Below are 11784 nucleotides of genomic sequence, written 5' to 3' on the forward strand. Positions count from 1 at the left end.
TTAATTTGGTCTAATTCTAAAATTGGAAAGGTTCAAACAAGTCCCATGTTCTTGGAATGTTTAATTATACCCTTGAGTAAAGGATACTTTCTGGCTTGTGTGATGGTGAAATCTCTCCACACAATCTTGCTAAATCCTCAGATTTCTACTATGCATCCATATCATCAACGATACAAATAGACAGAAAAACACTCAAACGAATCGGCACACAGGAAAATGCAAGCAGGAAATCTTCCATAAATGGTCTTGAGGATATTCAGGCGATCTGTGTATTGAGTACCCTACACATCATTTATGGCAGCCTGTGTTAAAACGTATGATTATTTGGGTGTATGCATTTCCTATGTGGCCTGGGTGAAATTGAGAAATTACAGCTGGAGGAACCCAAAGTAAGCAGAGCAAGGTGGAGAGTGAGGGAGGATGGGGACAGTAATAGGCTACTGGGGGGTATCGCTGATTGAGGAAATACTACATCATGACAGTCAGAGGTTGTAATTGTAGGAATCAGGCCTGAAACCTCTGATGATGTATATTCACAGAGAACTCCAAAAATAACAAAAGGCCACCACAGTATCCAATGCCACTTCCCAGCACTCCTGAGAATAACCCCAGTAGAACCTGCTCTCTGGTGTTCAAGATGAAGTATTGCAGCTCAGTGTTCTTTCACCACACACTGGCCTTGCATTCACTGGGCTGCAGATAGAAACAGTTTCAACACAAATGTCTTTTCCAGTGGCTCTTTATATATCTTTATGAGCTGTTTCGAGGGTGAAGCACTTACAAAAATATAAACTGACTATAAACTGTTAAGCCTGAAATAGTGTGCAAAATCAAAGGCTAAGTATACTTGACCAAACAGGCAAGCTGACCAAACAGATTCTCAGATATGTTCAGCTCGGTAGAAATATTTAACCTAATGGCTAGGTGCTGTACATCAGAATTCTGAATGTTAAATTAATAATACCAAATCTATTAATTAAATGGTTTTCAAGTGGTAGCTAAAGATGTATTCATAACCAACCCTGATGGGGGGAAGGGATGGAGGGGGCCCAGACGGTCAGAAGAGGTGAAGAACATGTCAAACACAGACCAACTGGGGCAGATGTAAATATGGAGATGTCCAGTCTCCCGTCCTCAATGCCACCTTTGTAAGAAGATGGGTTCCACTAAAGGGGCAACCAGAAACAAGGGCTGTTTTCATATTTGTTTTGACTATGGAGGTGGGAATATTTGTGTATTTTCTGCACTGTGCAATAAATTGCTTACATTTTAAGTTATATTGAGAAAAATATGGTGCTCAGAAGGTACAATGTTTAAGGCTGGGGGCAGTTATAGAGGAAGGTCTATACTAACAAGTGAATACTAAAAGTGAATCTAATTCTTATGTCAAAGTCCATTTGAAACTGTTTTACATTTCAGTACCTGAACTTAATTATTTTTTTTGTAGAAGAACTCTTCAAGAACTCCTAATCCTATCTATCTTCAAGGAATATTCCTCGGCAGATCACCCTGATGTGACATGCCTGCACTGGGCAGATCTGCCTTCTAATTACAGCCCTGCTCTGAGGAGGGAGGTACTTGTGTGGTGGGGGCTTTTTTAATGATGCAAGGGGCAGATATGGTATAAATACCAACAGTATTGTACTGGGAGGCAGCAGATCCCCAGACGTGCTCCAGGCCTACGGATATACAGCAGCAGTGGAAGCACACTGGTGCTGAAGAGAATTATTTTCCCCTCTTTCTGGAACCCCCTGGATGCAGGTATGTCTGGGAGTTCCTTTCCCTCTCTACCCTTCTCCAGCGCTGGGGTAGTGATCCCAGAGAGGCCCTGGTGAGAAGCTCCCATCATGGCCAAGAGATCAGATGAGGGGTCTTCGGGGCTGCAGGCCTGGTAGCCTGGGTGCTGGAAGCTCCTGAGAACACAGTTAGATCTAGAGATCCAGGATTCTGTACATTGCTAGAAAGTATATTTATTCATTTATGGGATATTCTAGTATTTATCATTGTGCATGTTTGGGTCTTGAATCGGGATAAAGGGCTTGGACAGTTTGATTTTGTTTCAATATCGTTTTAGTGAATCCATGCTTACATCCCAGTTTGAAAGTTCACATCCCTGTTTGTCTCATGTCTACACAAAAAGACAAGGAGTCCTGAACATCTTTCTTTTCTTTTCTCACAGCTTTCACCTCTGAAAATGGTCATCAGAGTAGCAAGCCTGATCCTCCTCCTGGTGGCCTTGACGGCTGCCCACGGTGAGAGATATGTGGTGAAGAAGGTCATGAAGGCCCCTCAGTACCAGCCCTACTCTGTCAAGAGCCACGGTAAGAAGCTGCACTCTGGTCTACAATAATAAGGGCATTTTGTGTCATTTGAATTCGGTTTGGATTCTACAATTTGTGCAAGTCTTTTTGGTATGATATGTGTGAAAGAACAGCATCGTGTTCATTATAATAGACTATAGCCGTCAGAAGTTCAGACTGAACCTATGGAAAAAGTGCCTCATACAATCATCATACTATCATATAGCAATTAAAACCAAAATCTAACCTGCAGTCAATTCCCCAAATTCCCCATGTCAGCTAGTGACATGTCAAAGTTGCTGCTTACCTGGAGGAGACCAACGAAGGATCATGTTCTCTTACTCTAGGGCTCAAACACTTCTGACAACCAACCTGCTTGGCTTACTGGCAGCTGTACTTTGAAACATGAGCTCCCACTTGCTAAGGAGCTACACAGTGCTCTAATTGGCTACAGGGTTGTAAGTAGTTATCCAATGGGTTTGTGTCCCAGAAGTGAGCATTTGCACACAAGCCTTCGTATGGCTTTGTATACAGCTGCTGCCTGCTTTGTTTGTAGTTGCCCACGGAGGGCGCTAGTTATCAGTTTGACCTGTGTAGATTATTGTCTCACATTATAAACAGTTTACGGATTTGTTTGTATATCATGGGACACACCTTCTATGATTGATAGATTCACACTTTCTGGTTTATCTGACTCTCTGGCACTTTAATTCTGATGGTTTGATTAAAATGGACATTACATTTAGTCTGACTGTTTAGAATTAGCAAGGTCTGTTCTTTAAATGGCTTGGAGGTTTCTGTGCCACATTGTAGCGGTTTTTATGTTTCAATGCAAAAGGTTGTGTTTGCTCTGTGAAACAAACATTTTTCTTTAGTTTTCTGAAAATGTGATATCTTATTGTCCTCAATCTGTCAAGAGATTTTGACGTATTTGGTTCACAAGCAGGAACACAACCTGAACATAATGCATTCTTGGATAACTAGGCATTTGTGCAGTCAAGGGCAATGATCCACTCCTGATATTCACCCATATCTAAGTCTACATCTAAAGCTTTCTTATTTCAAAATACTCCATCAGACCTTCTGCCTTTCATTTAATTATTTTTAGTTTGAAACTGACAATTACAGTCCAGTCACCCTACAATGTGGTTTGTTTGGGTGTGCCTAGCCATGCTCGAAGTAGAAACATCTGTTTGATGAATCTAAACTGGAACCCTATGGCTGATGAGGGAGAGTTTTTTTTTTAGTCGCTCTGGGCCCTGTTACCACATAAAGGCAGCACGTAAAATGCTCAAGACTCAAGTCCTCAAGACTGACAACTGGTGTTTTAGTATGCTCCCTCTTGTAAAGTATATATATTTTGTAAATGGCCACATTTGATATTTGAATTATCCCATTTACCTTGGATCAAAATATCTATTTAGTTCATTTTATAGCTCATATTAAATTTCATTGTGGACTTAAATTTCTGGATTTTAGTATTAGATATGTAAGAACATACTTCCAACATAAATTGTGTAGTTCAAATGGTTACAATTTTGAATGTAATTACAAAGCAATATTATTGCAGTTATACAGTAGAAGCAAGTAACTTCAACATTACTTGCAAGCAATGGTTAAAGTAATGTTTTGTGACAAGGGACTACAAATCATACTTACAGAAAGTGTCAATGAAACAGGTAAAAATCAATGTAATGTAATACCGTTGTTTTCTGTGGCAATTATTTGACACCTTGATATGTTAAACTAGTCCCTTTTTTTCTCTCTCAAAATAGTAATTAGTCTTTTGAAAATTGGTTCAAATGTACTAATTAAGAAAATGCTAGCTTAAACAATACCATGTATGCATGTACCATGTAAGATTCTGTTACAGTATAATATATATTTACATGTTCCTAGCCATACATAAGTGCATAAACACAATGACCACTTATAAAAATACAAATCTGTTGCTTCCAGTAGGATTTCATTCTTTCACTTATGGTGTGCACACAAGGTCCATTGAACTGACAGTAAGACATTTTCACAATGTCACAACAGTCTGAATGAGGATTTTTCCTACATGTTTCAACAGTGGTGTCCGTGGCTGGTGAGCCTGGTGCCCCAGGTGAGCCTGGACCAGAAGGCCCTGCTGGCCCACCTGGCCCCGCAGGTGAGGACGCAGTTGGCATGCCTGGACCCGTTGGACCCTCTGGACCCCCTGGACCTGCTGGCCTCACTGTACCTGGGAAACCTGGTTCTCCCGGTGGGCCGGGCAAACCTGGTGCCTCTGGAGCCAATGGAGAGAAAGGTGATACAGGAGCTCCCGGTGCTCAGGGACCCAGGGGAATGCCTGGACCCTCTGGAAGCCCCGGACCCGCCGGCCTCTCCTCCACAGGCAAGCCTGGGCCTCACGGTCTTCCAGGAGCAAATGGACAAAGGGGGGAGACAGGTCTGAAAGGACATCCAGGTGTGCCTGGTCTGCCAGGGGCTAAAGGAGATACAGGTGTGGGCATTGCTGGGGCACAGGGAGCGACAGGACCCACAGGACCCATGGGTCCATCCGGAGAGCCAGGTCAGCCAGGAGTTGGGAAGCCAGGAAGGGCAGGTGTGCCAGGTGAGCCAGGCAAGTCAGGTAGCCCAGGTGTTGATGGTGCACCAGGTGCCACGGGACCCATGGGCTCTAAGGGTCACCCTGGCGCCCCAGGTGTTGGTGTGTCAGGTAAACCAGGTGAGAATGGAGCCCCAGGCCTGCCTGGTGCAGTCGGCCCTAAGGGTCATCAGGGAGCTACGGGCGCAACTGGTGCCCCCGGCATAGCTGGATACGGCAAGCCAGGTGCTCCAGGAGTGAAAGGAGATAGAGGAGCAACAGGTAGCCCAGGTGCTACAGGTGTGAAGGGAGAGTCAGGTGCGATGGGACACACTGGGGCCACAGGTGCTACTGGAGCCAGCGGTCCCGTTGGGGCTCAGGGTGTTAGAGGTTTCACAGGTGATTCTGGCCCCATGGGTCCTAAAGGTGACACAGGTGCAGGGGGACCCCAGGGACCCAAGGGATACAAGGGAGATCAGGGAGCACAGGGCTTCCCAGGCAAGCAGGGTTATCCAGGGGCAACAGGCCCAGCTGGCCCCGGGGGAGCCACCGGAGCTCCAGGCAACAAGGGAGACACTGGACACACAGGGGCCACTGGGGCCCCAGGTGTCTCAGGACCCGCCGGGCCTAAAGGCCTTCCCGGGCATGCAGGTGAACCAGGTGCTGCTGGACTCGATGGAGCCCCAGGTCCCAGAGGACCTGCTGGGGCTTCCGGTGCCGTTGGTGCACCTGGCCTTAAGGGACACCCAGGTCTCCCTGGAGCATCTGGCCCGGCTGGTCTGGCCGCCAAGGGCATCCCCGGACCACAGGGTCCCCCTGGTCTGCCTGGTGCTGATGGTCGGGATGGTGCTATGGGCCCTGCTGGACCCCCAGGCCCACCTGGTGCCCCTGGTGAGATGGTCTTTGAGAAGAGCATGGGCATGGGTGAGGTCCTTGTCCCAGCTCTGGTCAAAACCCCCATGTCTGCTTTCACTGTCTCTCTGGCCACCCCCTACCCTGCGTCTGGAACCCCCATTAAGTTTGACCAAGTAGTGTACAATGCAGAGGCCCACTATGACACCGAGACCGGCCTGTTCACTTGCCAGGTCCCCGGGATCTATTACTTCTCCTACACCATCCACGTGAACGGAGCTCACGCTCTGGTGGCCCTGTACAAGAACGGCCAGCCTGTCATGTTCAGCTATGATGAGTACAACAAGGGCTTCCTGGACCAGATGTCCGGCAGCGCCGTCCTCCTTCTGGATGAGCAGGACACAGTCTACCTGCAGATCCCCGACGATGAGGCCAATGGCGTCTTCGCCGCTGAGAATGTTCACTGCTCTTTCTCTGGGTTCCTTATTGCTTCAACGTGATACGGTGTTAGCCCAAGCCACACAACTCAATCTGCGAGCTATTTCTCAAACAAGTAAACTCCCTGTTATTTTTCCTCAGCCAAACAGCCAAGACAGGTAGTTCACTCTCTTATTTGAGGAATAGAAGCATCTCGACTTGAAAAATCCAAGAAATGGGTGCTAAGAGGAAGGAAATAATTTATGCAAACAGGTTATCAGGGACAGGGAGGTTATCAGCAAAATGATTCCAAGTTTTCTCTTTTGGAAACAGCATGTGAAACTGAGGTGTTATGTTGTGTCCTGAAAATTTCTCCTTCTTTTTTTACTGATTACAGTCGGTGATTCTTTTTTTATGTATGTCTGTCTGTTTTTTGTACAACCTTGTTCTTTGGTGACCAATAATCTTATTAAAGTACATGATGACTTTCTGTGCACCATGTTGTATCTGACTTCCTTGTGTATGTGACTTGAATATTGTGAAATCATAATGGTCAAATTGACCATTTGAAATATTACAACATATAGCACACCAACAAAATACTGTCATACAAATACAAACTGTTCACCACCAACATTGTTATATCCCTTAAGAATCATTATGTTGTATAAAGAGTAATGATCAAAATAAAAAACTTCTTACAGAAATAGCTTGTCTCAGTGGCCCTTCCTTAGTATCCTTTCATAATCACTATGTTCTACTACAACAACAAGAAGATATATGACAATCACTTTTTTAAACATGTTAGAATGATATGAAACTGATCTTACTAGCCAACCCCTAAACCACACTTTTCAGACTTGCCTGAAAGTCGATATTGCTATCAGAATAGATATTCCTGTCACATAAAGACAGTGAACCAGGCTGCACAGATGTACATCCCCTCATGCTAGCCCTAGTTCTGCTGGTGGCAGACACAGTTTACATAACTTCTTAAAATAGATGGTGAGCCGGGGGTTTGGAGGGAGTATTCCTTGGCAGGGCTCTCTTCCCTGGTTCAAAGAGGGGGTGGTTAGGTGATGCACAAGACAGACTGAGCGGAGGACACACTGGTAAGAGGAGGCCTGGTCCTGCCAGGCGCAAACAATCTTCATAGAGGTCTGGCATATAGACAGAGGCTTGTGGTCAGGGGCACAGAGGTGGCATTGAGGTGGGACAGGACAGGAAGATGGGCAGTGCCACCATCACTTAAGGGAGGTAAAGAGTGGTAGACACCTTGAAACTGGCCCAACAATAATAATATATCCTCCTGCTCTGTTCAATCGTACTAGGTGAGCACTGGCGCCTCAATAAAAAGGGCACAATGACCCCATTCTGTTATCCCTGGAGGTATCGAACAGAGACTTTAATCCAGGAGGCATCCATGCGAGACATGTAGCAACACTGAAACAGAGGTGGGCAGCCTGGAAACCGCAAGCCTCAACATCCTGTCCAAAACCCCTGGTCCAGGGAGCAGGGAGAAGAATATTACACGTAAAACACACCCTTTTTGTGGTGGCTGGATATTTCAGTGTACAGGGTTAATCTGGGAGCAAATAGCTGGTTTGAACTAGACGCTAGTGCAGCTGTGGGTGACTGAAACACCCAGGAGTGGCGGCTACTGCCATCTCGCGCAAACGTAAAAAACATCTGGGGCTTTTATGAGGTTTGGACAGTCCCTGTTATGTCACTGGCAAGCACAACTGTTCGTTTGAATGCCTTTTGCAGTTGTCAAGAAATTGCTTAATGGAATTTAGAGCTTACATGTTTGGTGTTGTCACTATTAAAACAATCAATATAGTTTTGGCTCCTAAACATTGAATTGTCTACTGCAGTTAGGAAACCTATTGAGAAACTATTTTGAAGCAATGTCTGTGTCCACCGGAGGGTGCTGCAAATCAGAAAAAACCTATATACTCTGGTGTGTCCAGAGTTGCCTCAATAATTGCATAGTGCAGTCAGGTTACAAATTAGCAAACAGACATCCAGCCTGCATTATTCCTTTATTCATTCACAGTGCTCACAGAAAAATGGAACACCTTAAGAAGAGAAAACTTACTACCATTTGTAGGCAAAGTTACATTCCATCTCAAATTCAAATAGGGTGAAGCTTCATTATTTACAAAAGAACAAAAGATGATGGTGTTCAGGAAATTGTACTGGCTATTTTCCTTTTTAAATCACCAGTTTGCTTTTTGTTGTTAGTCATCAAAATTCACAATTTCAAACTGTTTTTTTGTTGCAAGTTATCACAGCTTGATGCAAAATGTTTAAAACATCTTCCAAATTTATTAATTCTTACCAAAACAAAAAGAAAATAATCAATGTGGTGGTAAACAGGAAACTTCATTTACAACAAGTAAGCGGTTAAAAACTTTAAGTACATCTCATGAAGGTCATAAACCAGTAATATCAAAGTCTATACAACGTGCATTACTACAGAGTTTTGAAATGGTGAAATCTAATGAAATGAGCACCTATGTTTTTTTTTTACATTAAATCTAAAAACTATGTCATTCAGGAATGGTTTTGCTGCCACAGGGGCACTGATCAGGAATTGTAAACAATGTGGTGAACTGCACACTGACAACATCTAGATTTGTCGTAGGACTTCCCTGTAAATCTTGATGCGTCACTCTTGCAGTCTCAGCTACATCCAATTGCCCAACACCAAATACTTCATTTTAAATATGACAACTTCCAACTTCAATACAGTTAGTTATATGGTTACGTGTAAAACAAATACTTACTCACATCCACACATGAAACACACTCACTCACACAATCACATATGCAAAAAACAGTGATGGAGCATGCCTTCTCTACGAATGCCCTGTCCTTCACTGCAGTTGACTTGGCAGCCATTTATGGATGAAATGGATAGAAAACAGTAAACACCGACAACAAATGAACAAAAGAAATATCCCTGGTTTTAGACAAGTCCTCTCATTCCTTCAAACAAACAAACGGGTTCTTTGACTCTCTCCATTCTGGCGTCTCGTTCTGTGCACTGTGCAGGATCACTCGCTGGCGGCGGGGGCTGCCTCCCCGCAGGCTGCTGACTCGGGCTCTGCGGGTGAGGGCTCCGTCGGCTTCTCCCCAGCAGCGGCCTCTCCCTTCACCTCTTCTGCAGCCTTGGGCTCCTCGGCCTTGGCCTCCTCTGCAGGAGCCTCCTTGGCGGCCTCCTCCCCGGCCTCGGCGGGCTTAGCCTCCTCGTCCTCGGCCGCGGTCTCCTCCGTCGCTTTCCCCTCCTCGGCAGGAGCGGCCTCGCCGTCCTCGTTCCCCTCCTCGGACTCCTTCTTGCCCTTTTTAAATGAGAAGCCGCTCAGCTTGAAGGAGGGCTTCTTGAAAGAGAAGCGCTTCTTCTTCTGCTTGGCCTCGTCGCTGGTGCCTGCGGCCTCCTCCTCCTGCTCCGGCTTGGCCTCCCCGTTGGTGGCGGCCGCGGCTGGCTCCTTCTCCCCCTCCGCAGCTTCTACCTTCTCTACTGCCTCTTTGGGCGTCTCCTCAGTAGGGGAGCTGCCGTTGGCCTGGACCTCAGCTTTGTTTGCTTCCTCTGTAGGAGAGGCATCTCCATTTGTTTTCGCATGTCCATTCTCCTGAAGGGGACAAATATATAGTTAAAGAATTGATTTTATTCCACCTTTTACCTCTACAAATGCATCTCATGGACCACCAGTCAAGGTACAACAGAAATGTGACTTGAAAAGCTACTTCTTTGACAACTCCTACAGTTGTATTATTACTTGAGCCATTGTGTCTAATACAATGCTGACTGTTCATTGGCACTAACCCCTGTAATAATGGTTCAACAATGCACTTTCGGACCTAGACTATCTGCTGTAGGCCTACCAAGCATGCACAATTTGTATGTCGTTTCTGCTAAATATATGAATTAAAATGCACAAAGAAACCACAATGAAGCCTCTGGATAAGCTTTTCGAAATATGAAGACACGAGTACCACCTGCACAAGCAGTAAGTATATGGCATGCCTTTTTTTGCATATGTCTGGTGGCAGCCAATAAGAAATGTCCTTAAAGTGTGGCAACATCTGTTACTAGGAGAATGAGGACCGATCATTCTGGGGCCTAGCCCTCCGACTTTACAACTAGCAGCCACTAGGTGTCGTTGTGGCCTTCCAATAAATGCATCATAATCAGGGTATGTGCGCCGGAATTCGGGATGATTTAAATGGCCTTGTCTCCTCAATTTAAGCCTGTAAAACAACAAGTTAACGTAAAAACGTGGCAATGGTGCCAAATATGCCAGTTAAAACGTTACCTTAAGGAAACCATTGAGCCAGCCAACTCTAGCGAATGTCATTGCGAGTAATATCGCAATTGACCGAATTGATCAAGCAAACTATGGCCAGCTTGGCCTGCTTTGTCCCCCCCCATCCTTCCCGATTATCTGTGTATTATTTTCGATCAATTTACTGGTCTTTCAATGGGGAAAGAGCATGGCACTGCCTCTTGCAAAAAAGGCGTGGTAACTTGATTAAAATGGCCTTGCACGTTGAGCATGGCAAGTCTAGACATTTCAGCGTTAATTACTGAAAGTTGTCTTGTCTGGTATTCATGCTTCCTCTAAAAACACAGGTTACACAATGTAACAAAAACATCTAGGCATAGCCACACACAAGAAGAAATGTTTGCGATTTACCAAACGTTACAATGCCGTGTTAGGATACTTGATCCTCTCTCCCAAGAGAGAAAACTACCGACTAAATTAGGCATTATAATCCACGATCCGTACATATAAAAACAATCAGGATTTTTTTTAACATGGCGAGTGTTTAGGATGAAAGTGTGCCGAATATAGCTTTTTCCAAAATGGATACATGTGGCCACTTTCCCTGAATACCGGCGATCATTGGGATGCGCTCAATTGCGCAGGAGCTCGCCATTGGCGCAACACTTTGCCAAATTTTTAGACAAAGACTTACGAATCACCAAATTATTTGCAAATATTGAAGTACCTGTCCGTTTGTCTTGGCTGCAACTGCCGCTTCTTCTGCTGGTTTATCTGCAGCGGTTTCTTCTTTAGCACCGGTTTTGGAGATTTGTGCTCCCATGCTTCTAGCCCAACAAAGAAACCCAACCGATCAAATGAATGAACAAAGACCGCAAGCTTCCTTCCAAAATTCTAGTGAGATCTTGAACTCTCCCTTTGCTAAAAGCTTCGGACGCAACTTCGAGCCAGTAGCACCCCACTTGAAATATACAGAGAGCAAAAAAAGCCACAAGATTTAATTCAAGGAACAAAAAATCTTCCAATTTATTCCCCGAAGAGAATTTGAAAATGGAGAAATTGCCCCTGCTGCAAATGAGATGCGGAGTACAACGCCCAAGTCCACTGATGAATGGGCATTCCAGGGTATGACGACACAACAATCCTCGTTCGACCAATGAGAAGTCTTTAAAAAGTAGAGGGTGGGGAGGTTCATGGAGGGCGATGTTAAATTAGACAATGGAGGAAAAATACAACTTGTTTTTATTCACACATTAATCAGTGTCACACAGTAAACAGTCAATCTGTTTTCTTAAACCATTTTCTTCACACCAAATTGTATATTTGCTCCAGGCAGCTACTATGCAATCTCTGAAAT

At 44.8% G+C, this 11784-nt stretch overlaps 2 protein-coding genes across 2 annotated transcripts; one reads left to right on the forward strand and one right to left on the reverse strand.

Moving 5' to 3' along the window:
- Window positions 1–1661: 1661 nt before the first annotated feature.
- On the forward strand, window positions 1662–6845 carry col10a1a (collagen, type X, alpha 1a). The gene is made up of 3 exons (XM_067243089.1): window positions 1662–1761; window positions 2180–2321; window positions 4375–6845. The coding sequence occupies exons 1-3, from the start codon at window positions 1756–1758 to the stop codon at window positions 6219–6221; spliced, it is 1995 nt and encodes a 664-aa protein (XP_067099190.1). The 5' UTR covers window positions 1662–1755; the 3' UTR covers window positions 6222–6845.
- A 1327-nt stretch (window positions 6846–8172) lies between these two features.
- On the reverse strand, window positions 8173–11502 carry marcksb (myristoylated alanine-rich protein kinase C substrate b). Its single transcript, XM_067243426.1, has 2 exons — window positions 11155–11502; window positions 8173–9773 (listed from the first exon to the last, which is right to left on the reverse strand). The coding sequence occupies exons 1-2, from the start codon at window positions 11248–11250 to the stop codon at window positions 9198–9200; spliced, it is 672 nt and encodes a 223-aa protein (XP_067099527.1). The 5' UTR covers window positions 11251–11502; the 3' UTR covers window positions 8173–9197.
- Between the last annotated feature and the right edge of the window lie 282 nt (window positions 11503–11784).

This window comes from Osmerus mordax, chromosome 9, assembly GCF_038355195.1.
Source record: "Osmerus mordax isolate fOsmMor3 chromosome 9, fOsmMor3.pri, whole genome shotgun sequence".
In the NCBI taxonomy this organism is placed as follows: domain Eukaryota; kingdom Metazoa; phylum Chordata; class Actinopteri; order Osmeriformes; family Osmeridae; genus Osmerus; species Osmerus mordax.